This window comes from Palaemon carinicauda, chromosome 37 (genome assembly GCF_036898095.1).
Source record: "Palaemon carinicauda isolate YSFRI2023 chromosome 37, ASM3689809v2, whole genome shotgun sequence".
Lineage (NCBI taxonomy): Eukaryota > Metazoa > Arthropoda > Malacostraca > Decapoda > Palaemonidae > Palaemon > Palaemon carinicauda.
In genome coordinates, this window is record NC_090761.1 from 65,318,270 (window position 1) to 65,343,777 (window position 25,508).

At 44.2% G+C, this 25,508-nt stretch overlaps 1 protein-coding gene across 3 annotated transcripts in view; it reads right to left on the minus strand.

The window, feature by feature from the left end:
- LOC137629741 (FYVE, RhoGEF and PH domain-containing protein 2-like) overlaps window positions 1–25,508 on the minus strand; it is a 475,513-nt gene that overhangs the window by 4,112 nt on the left and 445,893 nt on the right. For all 3 annotated transcript variants that reach the window (XM_068361338.1, XM_068361337.1, XM_068361335.1), the window contains 3 exons: window positions 14,921–15,133; window positions 4,833–5,018; window positions 4,385–4,497 (listed from right to left, as the gene is read on the minus strand). In XM_068361338.1, the coding sequence (XP_068217439.1) occupies window positions 4,385–4,497; window positions 4,833–5,018; window positions 14,921–15,133 (512 nt within the window). The remainder of the gene's footprint in view (window positions 1–4,384; window positions 4,498–4,832; window positions 5,019–14,920; window positions 15,134–25,508) is intronic.

Below are 25,508 nucleotides of genomic sequence, written 5' to 3' on the forward strand. Positions count from 1 at the left end.
GCAGTTCAGCATGGCTGTACTTCTCCTCTGCCTATAACTTGGCTGTTTGGCTTTTGTTTTCTTTTTTAGAAAGATAGCTTCTTTGTTTGTTTATGGAGAGATTATAGAGCAGATAGGCAGCTTTGCCCTGAGAAACCCTTTGGGAATTGTGGCCTGAGCAAGCCTGTGTTGGGTCTCCATGAAAGTATCTTCTGCTGGGGCCATGGCTGATCACTGTCATTCTCCTGTGATGAGCATAGGGCATGGCCTCCTTTGCAGTGGGTGAAATTTACAAAGGAGGCTAAGAGGAATTCTTTGACTTTAGGCTTAGCAACACCTATGCTGATGCCAACAAGGCTCTATAGCTCCTGCTTCTCTTCTTCGAGTTTAAGACTGGGATGGGTTCTATGGAGGAATTCATAAGGAGAGAGAAGATCCTGCCTTGCACTCGGGGTGTGTTTTAAATAGGCAGAAGTATCACCTTCCCCCAGCTAAGATAATACTCCCCTGCCTCTCTCAAAGTGTGCTTATTGCTGTGCTGTCTGATGACTTACGGAAGGTATGTCCTTCCTCAGGGATTAATGAAAAAACTTCTTAAGTTGTTAACCAATGCTAGGACGCTTAGTCTTCCCTTACTATGCCCTTCTCTTTGGCTGTTCTTCTTGCACAGGAACGACCTTATGTGCTAACCACTTCATGAGTTCTCGCCTGTAGTCTTTACCCGCCGCAGGAGTGTTGCCGCCAAGCCAGAAATCCTCAACATCTGTGTGGAGGCGTTAGTGGGATACACGGTTGCCTTGCCCTTCCTCCTCTGTTGCAAAGCATTCTGCCCCAAAAGAAGAGGATACTTAAATCCAGGACCAATCGGCCAGTTTCTTGAGACAGGGTACTAAAACCTAACCCAGCCTGGGTAGGTGTTTCCATATGAAGTACAGCAGCTCACACTCCTGCTATTAGTGTTTGATCTGCACAAGACAGCTCATGCACACTGCTGGTCAGAAAGCTGGCCACTGCCCTATTTCTCCTCCTTCCCTGGATGTGCGCACATACACTGCTGGTCAGGATGGTGGCCAAAGCCCTCTTTCCCCTGGACGTTAGCGCGACTCTTCCGTTTTACCTTTGAAGAAGACTGCCCCGAAGAAATACTCCAGTAGTGGAGATAATTCAGATCATTCTTCTCGCTCAGCTGAGTGATGAGAGCTTCTCTCGCGCATGTGCAGGAGGGAGGTAGATCATAGTTCTCCTCATCACCCACCGTCTACTTGTAATCGGTCACCGTCACCGCAAGACCAATCTCCACAATAACTATTCCCCCCACTCATACTTCAACTTCCAAAGACCAAGATTCTAGCTTCCCTCTGAACTCTGATTCTCGGTCACCTGTTCCATCCTGTTGATGAATCTGTTATCGCAACAGAGATTTGGAACAGGTGACATTATGGAACTGCTCTCAGAATACTGAGAGTCCTCACCATGGTTGTGTGATGATGATCAGGGACTTCTCTTCTATCAGGGATAGGCACTTGCTGGATGTGAGTCTGGACCATTCAGTGCCAAGTTCTGCTTACACTTAGAAATCAAGGTACCTGGTGCCTCTACAGCCTTAGCAGCTACGTGAGTGAGGGGCAACTTCACATTCAAACCGAAGGCGAGTTTGAGCAATGTTCATTAGTGAACTCTTCCACTGCGGCTACTGCCTCAGTTCCAAAGGGGAAAAAAAAACCATTGATGTATCAAGGATAAACAACTTTGGGGAGGCTTCTATAAAACCCATAAAGGGCGCAATGACAACCATTGATGTATCAAGGTTAAACAACCTTGATAAACAACTTTGGGGAGGCTTCTATAAAACCCATAAAGGGCGCAATGACAACCATTGATGTATCAAGGTTAAACAACCTTGATAAACAACTTTGGGGAGGCTTCTATAAAACCCATAAAGGGCGCAATGACAACCATTGATGTATCAAGGTTAAACAACTTTGGGGAGGCTTCTATAAAACCCATAAAGGACGCAATGACAGCAACTGATCGACACTTCAGCTCCCTTCAAAAGTTGAGGAAGATGCTTCCATGGCTAACTTCCAAGCAACATCCTGGTTTGACCTCTGCTTAGGGGACGTAGCGTTTTTCACTTCAACATAGTATTTAGCAAAACCTAATACTGTACAAAGAAGAAATACAGTGATTTAATCCTCTTAGGTGCAAAGGTGGTGTTGCAATAGGTGTATCAGCTTGTGAACCAGTGAGCAAATTGGGTCCTGAAGAGAAGAGATGCGGTTGCTTCCTACTTCACTGGTCAATTGGGGGCAAAAAGAAGCATTCACTTTAAGGAATGCCCAGTGCTGGGGTATCCCTCAGATATTGAGGCCACCATGGAGAGATGGAAGAAGTCAAGTCACAAGTTCCTGATTAACCAAGCCACATCATGAGATGCTTCTGCAACCATACCTCATAAGTCACCGCTGAAGAAGTCTATGGCAGCTGCAAATCTCGATTTGGTACTTTAATAATCCAGCCCCTTCCATCCCTTGGACTGAAGGGGACAATGTCCCTCCCTTTTATTCCAACTTGGCTGGGCCAGAAAGGGTGGTACTGGGAGGAAGAGGATGCTAAAATTAGTAACTCCCTCCTCCAGCTGCCAATAAGGGGAGGGATGCCTGTTGAGCCTGGATGAATACCACCTTACTTCCATCAACTCTAGTCCTCCCATCACTTGCACACCAATATCGTTCTTGTCTTATCCTCCAGAATCGGTGAAAGGTCTGGCGCTAGGGGCAGAAGTGAAAGCGACGGTGTAGAGAAAGCACTTAAAAATTGTCATAGACGTTTCTCTTGGCTTCTAATTCCGGCTGTTCTCGGTGGAAAAGTCGATCAAGTGATGGAAACTAGTCATCGACATCTCTGTGAACAAGCTTGGTCAACAAACTTCATCCAATATGGAGACAGCAACTACGGTACATACTGCCATCAGTTAGGACGACTCATGCTTTCTGTGGCTTTCCCTGATCCATCAATCCAGCAGAAGGTAGGGGGTCGTGTAACGGTTCAAAGTCCGGTGTTTCAGACTATTGCCATCCAATTGTTCAAGCAAGTGTTCACGCTAATCTCGTCTTGGACCCACTCAAATGGGATTTGTCTTCCGAGGGCGCTCGACAACTGGCTGATCCTGTCCTCCTCCAATAAAATAAACAGTTCCTCCAGGATCAAGATAGACTGATATCCCTTTGTTATGATCTGGGGATCATGATCAATCTGAACTTGAGTTATATGCTCAAGCAGAAGATGGAGCACCCAAGTATGCTGATAGTCACAGCACCAGGGTGCATAGAAACACCAACTTCGGCTTGAAATGTTCTCTTGTAAGTTAGTCGTTTCAGAAGAAGGCTTTTGATGCTTCCCTAAGGATGAACCATGCACTGAGCAGAAGCGCCGAATTGAGAGCCAAGATAATTACATCCTCGACTCTTTGGTAATCCCGTTAGGTTGTTGAGGTTTCAACTTGCCATTTAACATTCGGGCATTTAGTCTACGCCCTCATCTTACCTTAATAATATTGTTGGGCAATTACTTTACTCCTCATTTTACCAAGGAAAGAACTTCGAATTCGTCATTGTCTATGATGGATTGGTATAACAACATTCCAAGAATTGATAATGGGCAATTTAATGGTGACTGGTAACAACACTGTAATGCAATGGGTTAGGATGGTCTCCTGGAGAGAGCAAACTCATAAAATGAGCTGTCAGCCAGGTATCCTCCAAATGGAAGTGCTGTGGCTGACCAGCTCAGTCGCCAAGAGTTGAGTAGAGTTGTAGGAACAGCATGGTCTTTTCTTCTTTTTGAGCTATGATTGATCTGTTTGTAATGTTATGGAACAAAAAGTATTGGGAAAAGAAAATGAAAAGTGAAATATGCCATGTCAAGTCAAGATCCAACCACAAGACTAACTGGAGATTAGCCATGGTGACAAACTCCATGGCCATGGCCACCGCTTTATAGTGGGGATTGTTGTACCCGACAGACATGAAGAAATGTCACTAGAAAGGCATATCACTATTACAGTTCCTTGAGTAGTGAACCAAGGAGAATATTTGTTACCTCTGAAATATTGGGCAAAATCAGAATTAAGAGAAGCAGAAGACTAGGTATAACAGTATACTCTAATCCACTTTTATTCCACAATATTTCACTTTAATCTCTCCATTTATCATCCATTGAGTTTTCTCATTTCTACATATTTCAATTAGATTCATGTTTATAAATGACCATAATTCATTTATGAAGTAAAACATCAGCTAAACAATCATTTCATACAATATAAAATTTGTTGTGAAGTAGCCTAAGTGTATGCAGTAAATATTCTACATGTATATGAATGAACTGGTTAGAAGAAATTACAAACCTTTGACTTTCTTCTTTGGAAGCTGCTTGAAAAATATAATGCTTCTTTGAATGGTGAAGCTTAAATGCTCTCTCTTTTTCTTTATCACTGATGCCACTTTCATTCCTTGTGCCCTGTTGAAAGAAAGGTTTCAGAGATTAACTATGGCATACTGTACAATTAAAAAGGAAATAATTTAAAATTTACTATTAAATTACTCTGCAATAACAAGGACCTTGCTTCTCATTAATAAAATTCTACATGGTTGTAACAGTTTACTATTTAATAAAGTATAGAAATAAGTTTATTACTGTATTAGTTTTACATGCAAAAGACGACAGCTGCATTGATAAAAGTTTATAGCCTAATCTGCAGAGAATGGCAGTTACATTATTGTCATCTATACAGTTTAAACATTCCAATAAAAAGTGCGTTCATACCAACAAGGGTTTTATGCTACAGTACTTGCCTGAAGATGTGTAACTGTAAATCCAGGTACTGGGGTAGCTGTCAGAGCTTGGTCATCTGCTTCACACTTAAACGAATACAAGACAAAGTCAGTATGCAAAGCAAACCACCGTTTAACCCATGCTTTACGATGAGTTTTAAGCTGAAGAAAACCTTCCATAACTGCTCCACCAGTTTTAGCCGACACCTTAAAAAAAAGATCAAAATAAGTAAGGCTGTATGAAAATATAGTGTGTTTTTAAGTGTCAACATAAGCTATGAGAAATCCTACATATTTGAGTGGTATAAAAAAACCACAATAGGTGTCAATTTCAAGCAAAAACAATTAGCAAAATAACAGTGCCTGTAATTTTATCATACCTGATAAGTTAAATCTCCAAATTTTTGGTCTAACTATACTTCCACTGCAGAACCTTTATCAACACTATACAACTGTGACATACTATGGATGGTTCTTAAGGTTCTTTGCAAGATCTAATCTCATACCCTGCTACATTTTTCACAGGAGTCTGGGATGCAATACAACACCCAGGTGCATTTGAGGGGTTAACCCCCGTAATTGCAATATGAAATTAAAGCTAAGAAAGGTTGGACTGCAAGATGGAAGACAAATAACGTGATCAGAGTTATAGTAAAAGGCTAAAAATTAAATGCTGTAAAAACCATAAGTATTGCCTAAAGTGCACTGCAAGACGTATGCTAACAGCACGACTCCCTACAGATGTGACACAGGATGACCCATAAGCTTATAATTATACAAGAAATACAGGCTGGAAGAAGGATTGACAGCCTGATTGATGTATCATGCTTTACTGGTTTTAACCCAATTCAGAAAGTTAATTTTAAAATATAGATCATCTCTATGTTTCCCTGTATAAGTTACATAACTACTGAGCAGTCACCACAGGACCAAGGAAGGAGGTCCAAGGGCCTGCGGGCAACATCCTAACAGTACAGAGCCGAGGTTAGTTTGAAAACTCTCCGTTACTATTTTCGGTTCAAAGAACACCAACAAGTAATGTGGGGGATACTGACTAGGCTTGACAGGTGAGATCCTCCTCAAAAAGGCAGAGGTTCACAGGAGCCTCTGGTGCATTTATCGCCTAAAGAAACTACTTCGTGTTCAGCACATCAGGCATGTATATAGAAGTGATAGGCTCAAGCAAGCACTGGGTCTTCTCAATGTCTTATTGACTATGAAGGTGTAAAAGTCCCCATCCCTCCATGGATGACATGAGGAAAGAGACTGGAAACATCCTGCCTCTTGCCAATGTAGTGAAGAGACTGCCCGATATCCCTGACTTTATGCGCTCGGACTGGAATGGTACAGTACTTCCAAAATCTCATAGGATCAGTACGCTGAATGTGCAAAAGTCAGAAAAAGCAATGTTCTCGGATATCTTCATCTACACCATTTCTCAATGGAAAAGTGTCTTTAGTGGTCCACAAGGAGACTTGAGATCCCTAAGTAGCATTGCTGTGTACTCACAGGAAACAAGAGACAGCATGACATATGAGTTGTGCCAGGCTAGAAGCTGGCCCTTAAATGCCAACTTTGGATAAGGGAGAGGAACACCTTCCTATATTGAGAATGACTCGTGACATAAGAAATGTAATGTCAAGGCTGTGGCTCATGAGTAGTTTAGGAATCAAATCCTATCTGACGTGTGGTCAAGGGTACTGGAGGGTCTATGTCATGTGGTACACTCAATATGAAGATGAGGCTGAGTCTTGTGAGTAGTCTTAAGGTCAAGTCCTGTCTAAGTCTCAAGGACATGTGTGACATCCTCAGGGGGCTAAAGTTTCCTGGAGAGGGAAGACTGTTCAATGCTTTTACTAAGCCACAGCTGATCCTCCAAAGGGGAATGGTTCTACGCTGTTAAGTCTAGCTAAAGGGAGAGTGTCAGCATTTTACTGTAGAGACTGAGCGAAAGGAAAATGAGAACTGCATTTCATTGTAGAGAAGCTCTACCTGGCGAAGTATCTCTTCTACGTCACTAGCAGAAGAAGGGTAGTTCTACCGGTTACTTAGATGAGGAGAATCACCAAATTGGAATGCCACCCAGTGTGTGTCATTTGGGAGCCGTCAAGGTAACCTGAAACTGAAATAGTTTACAAGCTAACAAGTAATTGGTAAAACAGGTGAGTAAGCAAAAAGGCTAAGGTATCTAAAGTACTCCAATCGACTTGTTCACCATAGAGTCGACTATTAAGATCTGGAGAACAGTTTAGAAGACCGAGTCTTCTTCCTCGAATAGTTTCTGAAAGTAATTTGATTTTTGCTGGCTTGGAAATGTAAAAGTACTGATTTGAGATGAAGTATATAACTGCACCCAACCAAAGGTGTAACAAGGAGCTGCTGGACTGATCTATGACAGAAATGCCAGCCCCAAAAATGCTGTGTCCAAGTCTTACACTGGAGCCTTGTTGTCACCATTGCCATTGCTAAAACTAATGGACATTGGTGATGAAGTCACTGAAGTGTCTCAGGAACATCCCGAAGCAGGGGAAGGGGCAATGCCTGCTAGTGTCCTCACCTGTAGTGTTAATGCTCGTTCTTGTAAAAGACTGAGCGTTGGTAGCAGGAGTGAGCTCTGTGCCTAGTACCTACAAACTTTCCCAAAATTATACCAAGTACTATAGGTTATAGGCTTTAAATTATCAAACTTGTTTTTCACCTTTGGATGACAAAATTAAGAAATTGAATTAAATGACACTCACGAAAATGAAGTAATATAATTAAGAAATATAAAATGAAACTAATGAAAATGGACTTTTTATGATAAAACTAAGTTTTATGAATACTTACCTGGCAGTTATATATATATATACAGTAGCTTAGTCTCTGACTTTCTGCAGAATTTATTCGAAAATCACGGCAACCGCCTTGTGGTGGTTGTGCGGTTAGGTAGTTAACAACCCTTACAGGGTGGTACTTGGAATCATTCCCGTTTTCTGTTCCTCAGATCATCTTTGCCCGCTGTCTCCCAAGGGGAGGTGGGTGGGCTTTAAAATATACATGTATAAAACTGCCAGGTAAGTATTCATAAAACTTTGTTTTATCATAAAAACTCCATTTTTATGAATATTACTTACCTGGCAGTTTATATATATATATATATATATATATATATATATATATATATATATATATATATATATATATATAGATATATATATAGATATAGATATATAGATATAGAGATATAGATAGATAGATATAGATAGATAGATAGATAGATATATATATATATATATTATATATATATATATATACATAGATCGATAGATATATATATATATATATATATTATATATATATATATATACATAGATAGATAGATATATATATATATATATATATATATATATATATATATATATATATATATATATATATATATATATATATTATATATATATATATATATATAGCAATGGCTCTCACTTCGTGAGCCCGTACTTTCAACAGGGCGAAGTGTCCCTCCTTACATAAGAGGTGGGCTTCCCTAATAGTTTCCCTCAGGAAAAAGGACAAAGCGTTCTTTGACGGGTTTTTGTGGATCCTTCACTGAACACCATAATGAGCTGGATGCACCTCTCTCGTTCTTAGTGTGAGCCAAATAAGCTTTGAGGGCCCTAACTGGGCAGAGGAGTCTTTCCTAATCTTGACCCACTAGGTTCGTGAGGTTAGGGACCTCAAACGTCCTAGGCCAGGGTTTCGAAGGGTTCTCGTTCTTGGCGAGAAAGTCGAACCTTAAGGCACAAACCGCTCCATTCTGATTGAAGCCTACCCGCTTGTCAATCGACTGGACCTCGCTGACCCTTTTGGCAGAAGCTAGAGTCATAAGGAAGAGGGTTTTCTTTGTTACATCTCGAAGAGAGGCTTACGAGATAGGTTCAAATTTCTTGGAGCACAGAAACTTAAACACCACATCCAGGTTCCAAGATGGGGTCTTAATTGTACCTGTTTCGTCGTCTCAAGAGACCTAATGATGTCCTGCAAATCTTTATTTTGGGACAACTCTAGGCATCTATGCCTAAAGACGGTCGAGAGCATACTCCTGTATCCTTTGATGGTAGATACAGCCAGCTTAGCATCCTGTCTGAGGTACAATAAAAAGTCTGCAATCTGGCTCAGAGAGGCAGTGGTCGAGGAAATCTTGTGCCGCCTGCACCAAGCTCTAAAGGTCTCCCACTTAGATTGGTAGACTCTTTGTGAAGAGATCCTCCTTGGTCTGGCGATAGCTTTCGCAGCTTGTGCTGAAAAGCCTCGAGATCTGACAAGATTCTCGACAGTCTGAAGGCAGTCAGTTTGAGAGCGAGGCGGTTTTGATGATACCTCTCGAAGTGGGACTGTCTGAGATGATCTGGACTTGCCGGGAGTCTTCTTGGGAAGTCCATCAGCATGCCCACCACTTCCGTGAACCATTCTCTTGCAGGCCAGAATGGAGCCACTAGGATCATTCGTCCCGAATCGAGGAGAGCGAATTTCCTGACGACCAGATTGATGATCTTGAACGGGGAAACACATACATGTCCATCCCCGTCCAATCCATCAAGAAGGCGTCCACTGCTACCGCTTCCTCGTCCGGGACTAGGGAGCAGTAGTTGGGATCCTCTTGTTCAAGATGGAGGTGAAAAGGTCTGTTACAGGTCTGCCCCACAACTTCCAGAGGCTCTGACAGACTTGCGGGTTGAGAGTCCATTCTGTGGGAAGAACTTGTCCCTTCCTGCTGAGCTTGTCTGCCCCAATGTTTCTTTGCCATTGAACAAACCTCGTCAACAGCCGAGTCCTCTTCTTGCTCGCCCAAAGAAGAAGCTCTTTTGCTGTTCTGAACAGAGAGAGGGAGTGAGTTCCCCCTCGTTTCCTGATGTACGCGAGAGCTGTGGTGTTGTCCGAGTTGATCTCCACAGTGTTCCCTGACACCGAGGTTTCGAAGGCCTTTAGCCCTAACAGAATGGCCATCAACTCCTTCCTGTTGATATGCCAACTGGCCTGACTTCCTTCCCAAATGCCTGAGACCTCCATGTTCCCTAGTGTTGCTCCCCAGCCTGACAACGACGCATCTGAGAATAACACTAGGTTGGGGTTCTTCTTGTACAGGGAGATCCCTTCTCCTAACAGAGCTGGGTCCAGCCACCACATCAAAAGATCCTTGATCTCTGTTGGAATGGGAAAGGAAAAGGAGTTCTCCTGGGTATTCCTGTTCCATACCTATGCTAGGAAGTGTTGCAGAGGCCTTAGGTGCAGTTTCCCCAATGAGACAAACTGCTCTCGGAGGATAGAATTCCCAGCAAACTCATCCACTCCTTCGTTGAGCATTCCTGCTTCTTTAAAAACTCTCTGACTTTCTCTAGGCACCTGGTCTGCCTTTCTTGGGAGGGAGAAGCCCGAAAAAGAACTGAATTCAGAACTATCCCCAAATAGAGAATGGTCTGATTCGGCTCGGTCTGAGACTTCTCCCTGTTGATGATGAGTCCCAGGTCCTGAGTCATCGTATACATCTTCTGTAGGTCCTCCAGACATTTTTCTTCCGACCGTGATCGGATCAACCAGTCGTCCAGATAAAAGGATACCCTTATCCCCTCCTGATGTAACCAGCCTGCCACGTTCGCCATTAGCTTGGTGAAAACTTGAGGAGCCGTGCTGAGACCAAAGCAAAGTGCCCTGAATTGAAAACACTCTCCCTGGATCACAAATCTCAGATATTTCCTTTTAGTCAGATGAATGGGGACGTGAAAATAAGCGTCCTGCAGGTCTAGAGATACCATCCAGTCGCCTGGACGAACTGCTGCCAGCACGGACTGAGTCGTCTCCAAGGAGAACTTTGTTTTCTCCACGAAGGCGTTCAGAGAGCTGACATCTGGGACTGGTCTCCATCCACCCGAGTTCTTGGGAACCAGAAACAGGCGATTGTAAAAGCCTGGGAAGGCAAGGTCCAGAACTGGCTCTATTGCTCCCTTGACCAACATCTGGTCGACTAGCTCCAGAAGAGACTCTTGTTTCCCCGCGTCGGCGTACTGCGCCACTAAGGCTAGGGGAGTATCTGAGAGAGGAGGCTTCTTTAAAAAGGGGATCTTGTAACCTTCCTTGATGACCAAGAGGGACCAGGTGTCCGCCCCTCTCCTTTTCCAAGACTGCCAAAAACATGACAGTCTTGCCCCTACAGTTGTCTGGAGGACTTCCATCTCATTTCTTGGATTGGGGCCCAAACGAACCTCTGCTGGTCCTTGGTCCTGACTCTTGTCTTCTCCCCCTGAAATCCGCTCTCGAGGGAGCCCTACTCCGAAAGGGCTGCTGGAACTTCCTCTCTTCCTTCTTCAGAGGAGCAGGAGCGACAGGCAAAGGCTTTCTAGCAGACCGAGATAAAAGGTCCTGAGTAGACTTTTGTGCCTGAGAAAGGGAGATATCTTTGACCAGAGCTTCGGGAAAGAGATGGTGTGACAGAGGGGCGTAAAGCAGCTCCGACTTCTGTGCAACAGTCACCGACCTAGAGGTGAAGGAGCACAACAGGGCCCTCTTCTTCAATACCCCTGCTGAGAAAAGGGAAGCCAACTCATTAGCCCCATCCCTTAGAGCTTTGTCCATGCAGGACATGATACTTGTCAGATCCTTTGTGCCTTCCAGAAGTTCTGTCTTCCTGGCCAGAGTCCCGAGAGACCAGTCTAAGAAGCTAAACACCTCAAAAACCCTGAAAATTCCCTTGACGAGGTGATCAAGTTCCGACATGGACCACATCACATTGGCAGAGTTCAGAGCATTGCCGAGTCCACAAGACCAGAGAAGTCACCTTGGGAGGAGGCTGGCACTCCTAGACCCAATGGTTCCCCCGTCTCATACCACATACCAGCCTTAGAAGCGAGCCGAGATGGTGGGAAAGAAAAGGTGGTCTTAACTGCTTGCCTCCGCTCCTTCATCCAATCCCCACCTTAGCGAGCGCTTTCCTAGCAGAAATTGAAAGCTTCATTTTGATGAAGGCCAAATGCTTCGTAGCCGCCTTCCTGGTGAATTGCGACTGAGGAGAACGAGGAACCGAAGGTTGGAATTCCTCCCCCATGTACAGTAGTTCCAAAAGGGAACGAGACAGAACCTTATAGTCGCTAGCAGAGTCGGTAGGTTTCTCTTCCTCTTCCGATACATCATCGAGGTCCTGATCAGGGTCTACATCTTGAAGAAAAGGGCTGCAAGCAGCCTGGCACCGAGAGCTACTTGCGTCCTGGCGCCGAGTGTAGGTGTCGTCCTGGCGCCTAGAGAAGGAAGCGTCCTGGCGCTGAGCACTGCTATTGTCCTGATTGTCCTGGAGGTGAGAAGAGGTATCGTTCTGTTGATGAGAAGCGGTATTGTCCTGATAAGGCAGGCTGCATTCGTCTTGCTGCCTAAATCGCAAGGCGGAATTGTCCAGGAGCTTCGAGCGAGAGGCGGAATCATCCTGGCGCCGAGGGCGAGAGGCAGTATCGTCCTGGCGGCGAGAGCGAAAGGCAGTATCGTCCTGGCGCCGAGAGCGAGAGGCAGTATCGTCCTGGCGCCAAGCCGATGAAGAGGGTGCGCGGTGTAGTACGGCCGACGAAGCGTAAAGATTCTCTTGGAGAGGCACTTCGTTCCCTCCTAGAAGATGATCTCTTAACCGGTAAAGAGACGTCCTTATGTCTGTCGGACTGGGAAGGAGGGCGGCTGAAAGCTTGCACTAGCGATGAAAACTGTTCCTGCATAACAGCCATGAAAGCTTTAGCGACTTCTGCTGGTTCTCGCGGTTCCGAAGGAGGCGGCTGTTTGGGAGCGCTGGTAGCAGAAGCAGGAATTTTAGCAGGCTTAACTGGGCTAAGGACTCTCGGTTTCGTCCTCTTAGCAGGAACAACATCGAAGTTGTCCTCAGAAGGTTCAGGTTCTCGGCTACTCGAACCGGGAGAGGGAGAGCGAGACTGCACATCCCGGTCCCACCTTCTCTTCGTCGGTCTTGACGATTCGTATTGCCACTTGCTTCTGGGAGAAGGATCAGGTGAAGACACTAACGAATCCGACACGCCTTTTCTACGGCGGTCAAGAGCAGCCTGGGAGGTCGCAACAGGACTGTCTGAGGCGACTACTGACCGAGGATAAGCACCTCTCACCCCCTTTCGGCTGTTGACGTACCTTCTCCCTTGGTCCTGGGAGCTTGGTAGAGGTCTAGACCTAGGGTAATGACAGGTTCGATCAGCCGCCACCTCCACTGCACTTTCACAAGCACTAATACCACTTTCACCATTACCTTTAAAGGCTGCAAGTTGTGCTTTGATGGCCTCCAACTCGGCAGCCATCCTGGCATACCAAGGGTCATCTGCAGGCGCAGATCCTGTAAAAGGGGCAGGAGTTACTACCTCAGGGGAAGGAACAACTTCCAAAGAGGAAACCATTAAAGGGTTAATAGAAAAATCTAAACTAACTTCACTAGCAGACTATGACTTTGATTTAGCTCTCCTAACTCTATCGAGTTCTAGTCTGCGCACATAACACTTCATAGCTAACCAATCACCTTCATTTAAATTCTCGCATTCCTTGCACCTATTATCTAGTGCACATTCAAACCCCCTGCAACCCATACAAACTGTGTGAGGGTCAATCGACACTTTTGGTAACCTCACCTGGCATACATCACTCGCACATACACGAAAATGAAGTTTTTTCACTCATGATAAACAAAGCAAATAGTACAATAATAATAACAAACCACGATTGCCAAATCCCCAAATCAGTGTAGTTCACCAAACGAAGTCCAAAACAGCTATGTAGGGGAAGCGATTCGAAAAAACTCTTAATGGCGGACCAACGATGTCGTCGATCCGGCCGGCAGAGATGATACGAGGAGCAGAAAATGGGAATGATTCCAAGTACCACACTGTAAGGGTTGTTAACCACCTAACCGCACAACCACCACAAGGCGGTTGCCATGATTTTCAAATAAATTCTGCCGAAAGTCAGAGACTAAGCTATATATATATAACTGCCAGTTAAGTACTATTCATAAAAATAAAGATTACTTCAATCATGGGCCATACCAAAACAAACTGAATACAGTGCCAGAAAACAAATAATTTGGTAACTACTACTACTGCTTTACCTTTATCTAAGTCAAAGAAAATTGTGTATAAATAATGTATAAAGTAGTATTTTATTTGTAAATGAGCTAATAAATATGAATATTGCACATATCCGACCATAAAACGCAATGTAAAAAATGAAAACTAATCTTAATCTATCTCATTTCTAAAACGCAATGTAAAAAAATGAAAACTAATCTTAATCTATCTAATTTCTGTAGTGTAAAGGCTGCTACATCTTGAAACCATCTGTGTAGGGCTGTAATTTAAATTTTGTGTATACAAAGATGTTATTACAATTTCAATTTACTTAATGTATGCTTAGAAATTCAAAATTAACTAAATAAAACCAGTTTTATACCATGTCTTCCCTACATAAGTGGCTTCTGCCACTAAGCAATTGCGCTAACAAATACACAAAAAATGAACAATCCCAAGCAAAGTACTGTATATGAAAAGATTCAAAAAGTCGAGAAAACCATCAACATGTATGTCTGTTCTTGTTACAGCCAAAGACAAAAAGTAAAGTGATAAAGGTGGGTGACTTCATCCACTCTCCACTACTTACTATCACACCTAGTTAACGATTCAATAGCTATTCCAAGTTTGGTAAAAACAATTCTCCTATTTAAAGAACAAAAGGTATGTATTCACATAGAAACTAACTACAATAATTTATAAACATTTATACCAAATAAGGCATTTTAGAATAAAGTTAGAATATATAGCCCAATCAAAAAGCTTTTTCTAACATTGAGGCACCCTTATTTTGATGTCAAAGGGTCCTCTTTCTTTTTGCTGTTACCTTTCTTATCATAACTGACAATTCATATTTCATTATTAATGAATATAAAAATGAGGAAAGGTGATAAAAGTACATAGAGCAATTGCATCTTTCCTGTCCGGTGTAATAATTACCATAATTCCTTGAGTGACATAAATAGCAAGTACAATATTTCATGTTTCTTAATGTTTAAAAAGTGAATGAAGGTAACTGGAATAAATACTTGCCTCTAATACCCCTCTACTTCTAAAAGCCATATCTGACTGCTCTTTTGCACTGTGGATAGCGCATTCATCAGAGTCATCTATTTCAGGTGAGGGTGTAGCGGTTGATGATGAAAGTTCTTGTAGAGTTGTATGGCATGTTCGACAAACCCTCACATTCTTTCCACTTTCGTATGCCAATGACGCTTTGAAACTTGAACATTTGTTGCAGACCACCTAAGGTATAGATAATTATATTTATTCCATTAATATTTCAGCAAAATTAAATGTATTAAAATAAAAACCCTAATCTTGATGTTTATACATGTGAAACAAATACATGAGCTAGACCTAAAGTGGTTTGCTTTAAAATTTTGTGTATGATATTTCATACAGAATTGATAGATTTAAAACTAAAAAGAAAAAGCTCTATAATTCAGTATTCACTGTAATTGTATAATACTGTATAGAACCATGCTGGATTGTTTTGTTTCTTTCACTTTCATCAATAATTTTTCAACCTGAGTATCCCACTTCTTTTACTTTACCATGATTTATTTTCAATTTGCAACAACAAATCTTAAGATCAAGATTATAAAGTCTTAAAAAGTTGACCTATTGCTCATACTAAATAACTTCAAAGCAAAAATCCTACAAGCAACTTTTCATAATAATACAAGGAATATTTTGAAGCAGTGGTGATCCTTAATAGATTTCCAGTCTCTTCAAAGATATTTTGTTTGCATATCTAACTGAGATTTTCTTATTTCTGACAGGCAAGAAAACTGCAGCTGCAGGGCCATCAATCGGGATAAAGATACAGCACTGTCGAGAGCATTGAAATGGAATAAGAAATTGACTTTGTTGGAGTTTAGGTCTATCTATTAGCGTGTTGCGGTAGCTTCAATTTATAGTCCCTTCAATATAAATGATTTCATACTGCTTTTATCTATATACAGTAATTCATCTGATAGATATCGAAGTATTATGCTTGATTATACAATTACTGTACGTAAAGTAAAATCTTATTTTATTTCAAGGGTCTGCTTATCCACCAGGATATATGTAAATAATGTGAATTCACTATTGAAAATACTGTATCATGAGATTTGAGAGGAAAATTCAGAAAATTAAGTTACAGAATTTTAAAACAAGTTTTCATATCTCTCAAATTCCTCCTCCTCGTCTTCATGATCGTACAATGTATTATTATTATCCTCATCATATTAGCTATTAAAAATTAAACGTCCTTCACTGTACCAATCATCATCTAAAATCTACTGATCACAGTATAAATGGACGTAAAGCATAAAATCATCCTCGCTGTCTGGTGACAATATGGTTTTCAATATTAAACTTACCCGATAATCATGTAGCTGTCAACTCCGTTGCCCGACAGAATTCTATGGAGGGATACGCCAGCTATCACAATACTAGAAGGGGGTGTATTTACCAGCGCCACCTGTGGCCAGGTACTCAAGTACTTCTTGTTGACACCTCCTCAATTATTCCTCTGTCGTGCTTCCGGCAAGACGTCTGCAGTTGTTGACGTTCAGAACGTTCAACTTGCACTCTATCGTTACGATAGAGAAAGAATGTTCACGGTTTCACGTTGCAGTAAGAGTAACCGTGTCTAGCGTTTTGTTCATTCTTTCTTAACTTAATGGTTTTGATCCTAATAAAGGAACTTTTCAGTTTTTTTCCTTTAACAATAATATGTTTTAACGATATATATGATTGGGCTCTTCTCTCAGGTTCTAAGTCAAGAGAGAGAGAGAGAGAGAGAGAGAGAGAGAGAGATAGAGACGGAGGGAGAAAGAGGATAAACGTTTCATTCAAGCCTGCCAGGGCGTACGAGTAACGTCGTTATCGTTTTTTGCTCTTCTCCCTAGTCTCTTTAGGGGAAGAAACTAAACGTTTCTAGAGTGATCTAGTGTTTAGTCTCTTTCCAACCACTGAATTATCTTTCATTAGATTTTTCTGTTACATTGTAATTCTGTTTTCGCAATTACTAACTTTGAGAAAGGATAGAATTGCGTATTTCAGGTACAAACCACTTAAAGTTTCGAGTTCAGTGAAATAAGTGCAAACAGAAATCAAAGTGATAAGTGATTAGTGCGTGAGGGTACTTTTGTGCGCGCCAGTCGTCCTCCCAGTCCGGGACCTCTTGCAAGCTCCCAAGCCCAGGGGAGAAGCAATGTCGAAGGGCATAAGGGTTCAGCAGGCCTTGATCGGCGCACAGAAGTATTCTCGGTGGTTGTGGGCGTGTCTTACCGAGACCGTCACTCCCACCCGCAGACGATTGAGCCCTTATTTTGCTCGTCTGCAGAAGAGATTAGGGGAGAAAATAAAGGCAGAGTAACGCTGGTCTCAGGTCTCAAGACTTCTTAAACGTTAAGTCCAGACCTATGCCAGACGTACGAAGTTAAAGTTCACAACCCGAATGCAGTCATTGGGTTAGCTCTGACTCTCCTCAGTCATCAGTTGATTACACTCCGCCTAAGAGGAGTAAGGTTCTGCCACAACAGATCTCTGCTGTTAAGGCTTTACCTCAGCAGAACTTAGTGTCTGCCGACCCCAAGTTAACTCTACTGCAGTCCATACAGTCACAACTTTCGGTCTTGATGCGTGAGTGTCGGGCTGAGAGTGTTGCGCCTCCGCCTCCGCCTACACTCCCCCCCGCCTATGATCGCTCCGCCTGATCACAGTACCTCCTGCCAGGCGTACGATGTTGTGAACTCTACTACAGTCCATGCAAGCACAGCTTTCGGACTTGATGAGTGAGTGTCGGGCTGAGAGTGTTGCTCCTCCGCCTCCGCCTACACTCCCTCCTCCTACACTCGCTCCGCCTGATCACAGTACCATCTGCCAGGCGTACGATGTTGTGGACTCTACTACAGTCCATGCAAGCACAGCTTTCGGACTTGATGAGTGAGTGTCGGGCTGAGAGTGTTGCTCCTCCGCCTCCGCCTACACTCCCTCCTCCTACACTCGCTCCGCCTGATCACAGTACCATCTGCCAGGCGTACGATGTTGTGGACTCTACTACAGTCCATGCAAGCACAGCTTTCGGACTTGATGCGTGAGTGTCGGGCTGAGAGTGTTGCTCCTCCGCCTCCGCCTACACTCCCTCCACCTACACTCGCTCCGCCTGATCGCAGTACCACCTGCCAGCAGTTCCACCTGCCAGGCGTACGATGTTGAGACACGTGCTGAGTTTGCTGTTCCCTGTGGTGTTCAGCCTCCGCCTTTCTTAAGGCAACCTTTACATTGGGATCAGGAGGATTATACCTCTCTTCCTCCACCTCCACTTGCTGCTCCACCAGTGATGCAACACTCGGTTGAGGTACAACAACCTCTCCCGTCCATGAGTCAGTCTCCTCAACTCTTGCTGCAGCGAGCTCAACCCTCCATAAGGCAAGCACCACAACACCTTAGCCTTGCGCCTCAGGAGCCTCAGCTTGCGAGACATTTACCTTGTTCTGCGCAGCCTCTTCCTCATCGCGCTCCGCTCACACCACAGGAACTGGAACTTGCTACTCCGCTTCCGCCAACCGCTCAGCAAGCGCAACCCTTGGGTTCAACCACTCATGCTAGGAGTCAGCCTCCTCCACCCATGCGCCTTCCTTCTGCTTGTCTTTTATTCAGCCTTTGCAGACTGAGCCTCAGGTGTTCCCTCATCGGAGTCTTGAAGAGGAAACCACACTATTGTTGTTCCAGCTCGTTCTGACTCTGCTGTTCAGCATACCATGGTTTAAACCCCATGCAAGCATGCATAAAGCACTCTAGCACTGGTCATGGAATTTCTGAGAAATGTTAAACGCCATGCACACGCTCTGCTTTCCTTTCAGCAGGCTCTGCTTACAGCAGGCTCTGCTTACTACATGCTCAACATTCAGCATGCTCTGCATTCAGCATGCTCTGCATACAACATGCTCTGCATACAGCATGCTCTGCATTCAGCATGCTCTGCATACAACATGCTCTACATACAGCATGCTCTGCATACAGCATACTCTGCATACATCATGCTCTGCATACCTTACCGCATGCTTCTCAACACATCTTGGGTTGTTGCCAACTCACTAGACTGTCAAGCAGTTTCATAACGTTGCCTTCTAGTCTGCTGCTTTGCACCAGTGAACCCTCACTCAGAGAACTTAGCTTTTCTAGGATAAGGTCCCTGTAGATGAGAAAGTTCTTTTCTCCCTCCTTCTGATATTCCCTTGAGGACTCTGTCATTTGGAGGGAGCCTTTAGCTGCATAACCTCTTATGGACTTTTATTTAAGCATAACATGCTTACAGGGAAGGTAATGGTTACACTTCAGCCGCTAATCCCGTCTGTTACCACACCTGCTCCCATAGACCTTGAGCTGTGTTGCATGACATGCAGTCCAAGCTTAGTCCTTGTTAGAGGATTTTTTGTTTACGGAGTCAATGTGTCACGGGGAAGACGTTCAACAACCAACAGAAGGGACTTGTTGTGACGCAGTGCGGCAACCTCAGCAACCCGTTAAGGAGTTGTCTGTACGACCCAGACAGTCTAGACAGATTCGGGTTGTCACTGTACTTCCTCGCTTGCCCATGATTGACAGTTTACAGACTGTGCAGCAGTATCATGATCTTGTGTCCGGCTCCGTCAGACGACTGGCTTTTAAGAGCTCCCTCAAGTCGTCGCTGTCTGGAGATTTTCAAATGGACTATGGATCTGACCAAGGAACTGGGCCTCCTGGTCAATTTTGAGGAGTCTCAGCTCGTTCCATCCCAGACCATTGTCTCCTTGGGTATGGATCTTCAGAGTCGAGCTTTTCGGACTTGTCCGTCGGCCCCAAGGATCTTCCAAGCCCTAGAATGCATCCAGAGCATGCTGAGAAGGAACCGATGCTTAGTCAGGCAGTGGATGAGTCTAACAGGGACACTTTCATCGCTGGCCCTGTTCATCGAGTTAGGGAGACTCCACCTCCGCCCCCTTCAGTATCATCTAGCTGCTCACTGGATAAAGGACATGACGCTAGAGACGGGCTCAGTTCCTGTTTCCGAAGAGATGAGGTCTACTCTAACGTGGTGGAAGAACAGCATTCTTCTCAAGGAAGGTCTACCATTGGCTGTTCAGACCTCCGACCACCGTCTCTTCTCGGACGCATCGGACACGGGCTGGGGTGCGACACTGGACGGACAGGAATGCTCGGGAACATGGAATCAGGAGCAAAGGACACTTCACATCTATTGCAAGGAGTTGTTGGCAGTTCATTTGGCCTTGATAAACTTCAAGTCCCTCCAGCTTAACAAGGTGGTGGAGGTGAACTCCGACTACACCACAGCCTTGGCTTACATCTCCAAGCAGGGAGGGACTCATTCGAGGAAGTTGTTCGAGATCGCAAGGGACCTCCTCATTTGGTCAAAAGATCGATAGCTCACGCTGGTAACGAGGCTCATTCAGGGCGATATGAATGTCATGGCAGATCGCCTCAGCCGGAAGGGTCAGGTCTTCCCCACAGAGTGGACCCTTCACAAGAATGTTTGCAGCAGACTTTGGGCCCTGTGGGGTCAGCCAACCATAGATCTATTCGCTACCTCGATGACCAAGAGGCTCCTCTTGTATTGTTCTCCGATTCCAGACCCAGCAGCAGTTCGCGTGGATGCCTTTCTGCTGGATTGGTCCCATCTCAACCTGTATGCATTCCCGCCGTTCAAGATTGTCAACAGGGTACTTCAGAAGTTCGCCTCTCACAAAGGGACACGGCTGACGTTGGTTGCTCCCCTCTGGCCCGCGAGAGAATGGTTCACTGAGGTACTGCAATGGCTGGTCGACGTTCCCAGGACTCTTCCTCCTAGAGTGGACCTTCTGCGTCAACCTCACGTAAAGAAGGTACACCCAACCTCCACGCTCTTCGTCTGACTGCCTTCAGACTATCGAAAGACTCTCCAGAGCTAGAGGCTTTTCGAAGGAGGCAGCCAGAGCGATTGCCAGAGCAAGGACGACATCCACTCTCAGAGTCTATCAGTCTTAATGGGAAGTCTTCCGAAGCTGGTGCAAGGCCAATGCAGTTTTCCTCAACCAGTACCAATGTAACCCAGATTGCTGACTTCCTGTTACATCTAAGGAACGTAAGATCCCTATCAGCTCCTACGATCAAGGGTTACAGAAGTTTGTTGGCAGCGGTTTTCCGCCACAGAGGCTTGGATCTTTCCTCCAACAAAGATCTACAGGACCTCCTTAGGTCTTTTGAGACCTCAAAGGAACGTCGGTTGTCCACTCCAGGCTGGAATCTAGACGTGGTCCTAAGGTTCCTAATGTCATCAGGATTTGAACCGCTCCAATCAGCCTCTTTTAAGGACCTCACATTAAAAACTCTTTTCCTCGTGTGCTTAGCAACAGGTAAAAGAGTAAGTGAGATCCACGCCTTCAGCAGGAACATAGGTTTCACATCTGAAACGGCTACATGTTCCTTGCAGCTCGGTTTTTTGGCTAAAAACGAGCTTCCTTCCCGTCCTTGGCGTAAGTCGTTCGAGATCCCAAGCCTGTCCAACATGGTGGGGAACGAACTGGAGAGAGTACTTTGCCCAGTTAGAGCTCTTAAGTACTATCTAAGAAGGTCAAAACCATTACGAGGACAATCAGAAGCCTTATGGTGTGCTATCAAGAAGCCTTCTCTACCAATGTCTAAGAACTCAGTTTCTTACTACATCAGGCTTCTGATTAGAGAAGCAAATTCTCATCTGAAGGAAGAAGACCTTGCTTTGCTGAAGGTAAGGACACATGAAGTGAGAGCTGTGGCTACTTCAGTGGCCTTCAAACAGAACCGTTCTCTGCAGAGTGTTATGGATGCAACCTATTGGAGAAACAAGTCAGTGTTCGCATCATTCTATCTCAAAGATGTCCAGTCTCTTTACGAGTACTGCTACACCCTGGGTCCATTCGTAGCAACGAATGCAGTAGTAGGCGAGGGCTCAGCCACTACATTCCCATAATCCCATAACTTTTTAACCTTTCTCTTGAATACTTTTTATGGGTTGTACGGTCGGCTAAGAAGCCTTCCACATCCTTGTTGATTTGGCGGGTGGTCAATTCTTTCTTGAGAAGCGCCAAGGTTAAAGGTTGTGATGAGGTCCTTTAGTATGGGTTGCAGCCCTGTATACTTTAGCACCTTTGAGTTGATTCAGCCTCCCAAGAGGAACGCTGCGCTCAGTAAGGAAGACGATCTTATTAAAGGCAGAGTAACGGTTCAAGTCGACTTCCTTACCAGGTACTTATTATTTCATTGTTATTGTGGATAACTGATTATATGAAATATGGGATACTTAGCTATCCTTTAATCTTGTACACTGGTTTTCACCCACCCCCCTGGGTGTGAATCAGCTACATGATTATCGGGTAAGTTTAATATTGAAAAATGTTATTTTTATTAATAAAATAAATTTTTGAATATACTTACCCGATAATCATGATTTAATCGACCCTCCCTTCCTCCCCATAGAGAACCAGTGGACCGAGGAATAATTGAGGAGGTGTCAACAAGAAGTACTTGAGTACCTGGCCACAGGTGGCGCTGGTAAATACACCCCCTTCTAGTACAGTATTGTGATAGCTGGCGTATCCCTCCATAGAATTCTGTCGGGCAACGGAGTTGACAGCTACATGATTATCGGGTAAGTATATTCAAAAATTTATTTTATTAATAAAAATAACATTTCTCAATAATGAGGTTACTGTTATTGAAGCAATCATAACTTTTAGGGCTAAAATGCAGTATTACTATATAATGAAACAAACATCACTTACATGTGTGCATGCATGGGAATTGGTTGCCATAAATAGAATTTATATTGATAGCTATGAAAACTTCCAAGAAAAAAAAATGTCCATGCTAGGTTCTCATATGATTTGTAAGCCCTGTGGAAATACCACAACCCAAAACCCCAAAATCAAGTTCTTTTAAACTCGTAGTTTTGCAAATACTACAAGCATACTTAAATCTTGTCTGTGGATTTTTGTTGTGGATTTAAGAAAATAAAATTAGTTATGTCCGTAGTTGTTCATGATTGGTTATACCAAAAGGGTTCAGGGTGTTATGCATCAAAAGGCCTGAATATTTTTGACAGCAATAAAATTTCTAGGCTATGATCATCCTCCTGTTTATCATATTCATTTCATGATATAAAAGTTGTTTTCCAGACATTATTGAGGAAATTATCAACAAACTCTTCCCACACTTTTAAGATACTTTGTCTAAGAACTTGAGAAAAATGACAAATTCATAGGTAATTTTTATTTTTCCTAACTATACAAACCTTAGCTATTTAATAGGGGTTATTACTTTCGGCGTAGCTGAAATTAAGAGCCATTAAAATTTTAGCGAGGGTTTACTACCCCACCGCTAGTTAGCAGGAGGTAGGGGGATAGCCTGCTACCCAACCCACTCACACACACCTGTGCTTGAGCTCACTTTGCTTGGAGGTAGGTTTTCAAGGGGGATAAGGCTGGCGGGCAAGTTTGATTAAATAGCTAAGGTTTGTATAGTTAGGAAAAATACAAATTACCTACGAATTTGTCATTTGTTCCGTAACTGACATACAAACCACGCTATTTAATGGGGGTGACTCACCCATTAGGAAGGGTGGAAAGTCCCTGCCAGTACTGGCTTTTGGCTTTGCCCGGGGACTCAATATTTGAGTGTATTCGCACTCAGCAATAAGGAGTCCCTGCACCTCGCTAGAACCTTGCTACGCAAAGACTGCGGCCTACGCAAGCTTTGTGTGAAGGTAAAATAAAGTGTGACTCGTCCTAAGAAGTTGACCTGTAGTCCCTTAGAAGGAAACTTTAGACTAAGACTCTCCCAATACCACCTCGTCAGGGTATGGGGACGTGACAGTATTATCTTAATATTCGGAACACAAGGAAACATGGTTTACCTGCAGTGGTTTGAGGTCAGCTGTGCAGAGAATCCAGGATGCTGTTTTCCCCAAGAGAGGGGAGGATGAAGAAAAGAGTAAGGGCCAGACAAATCTTTTCATTCATGCAGACTAAGACTGGGTAACAATGCCCTCAACCTTCTGCTACTTGTCCACTAAGGAGCCTGAGGTTTTAAACCAGCTGTTGTGCAGCCACCACAGGGCCGATAGAAAACGTATCGAACCTCCTGTGGTTCACGTCGTGCAGGTAGTGGGCTGTGAAGGTCGTCTGACATTTCCACACCCCAGCTTGAAGGACCTGCGTCACTGAGAAATTTCTCTTGAAGGCCAGGGACGTAGCTACGCCCCTGACATCATGTGCTCTAGGGCGACGTGACGGAGGAGGGTCTGGATTCAGGGACAGATGGATCACCCTATGAATCCATGCCGAGATGGTGTTCTTGGTGACCCTTCTCTTAATCCTCCCAGTGCTAACAATGCTTGCACCTGGGGACGGACTGCAGCCGTTCTTCTGAGATATAGCCTCAGATTCCTTACTGGGCGCAGTAGGAGAAGGTCTGGGACATCTGTTACAGAACGGAGACTCAAATCCGGAAGGAGTTGAACCGAGCGTCCGTCACCCCCTGATTTTGAGTCTTAGCACCAAACTCAAGGACGAATTTGATCGTTACCTCCCCCCCATCCCCTTGCATGGGTGAGGTCATATGAGAGACCATGAAGTTCATTGACTCGCTTGACCGAAGCCAAAGCTAATAAGAACACCGTCTTCCAAGTTAGGTGGAGAACTGAAGCCTGGCGTACTGGTTCATAGTGAGGTCTCTTAAGAGACCTGAGAACTCGAACCACGTTCAATGGAGGAGGTCTCACATTCGACTGAGGGCAGGTAAGTTCATAACCTCGTATGAGTAGGGAAAGTTCCAGCGAGGAAGAAAAGATAATTTCTTTGAGCCTGAAGGCTAGACTTAAGGCTGAGCGATAGCCTTTCACCCCCGAGACTGAAAGGCGCATTTTCTTCCCGCAAATACACGTGGAACTCCGCTATTGCTGGAATAGTGGCATCGAGTGGAGAGATACCCCTTCCACGACACCAGCCACAGAAGACTTTCCACTTTGCCTGGTAGACAGATGCGGATGATTTTCGCAGATGTCCAGACATCCTACTTGCAACTTGTTGATAAAAATCCTCTCTTCCGCGTGATGCCATAGCGGAGCTATGAGGGTCATTGAAAAATTGACCGATATTCTGGTCTTGTTGAGCACCCTTCTCATCAGACAGAACGGGGGAAAGGCGTACACGTTGATGTTGTCCCCCCGTTGTTGGGAGGCATCTTGCCAGAGCGCCTTGGGATCCGGGACTGGGGGGAAGTACAGTGGAATCTTTAAGAACAGTGCTGTCGCGAACAGATCCACAGTCGGGGAACCCCACAAAGTCAGGACTTTGTAGGCTACTAGATGACACAAAGACCACTCGATACTCACTATCTGAGATGCTCTGCTCAGATTGTCGGCGAGCACATTCCTCTTGTCTCGAATGAAACGCGCCGATAGTAGAATCGAGCGGACTTCGGTCCATCTCAGTATCTCTACTGCAAGATGGGATAGCGGCTTTGAAAAGGTACCTCCTTGCTTGTTGATGTAAGCCACTACTGTGGTGTTGTTGCTTATTACCACCACAGAGTGACCTGCCAGGTATTGTTG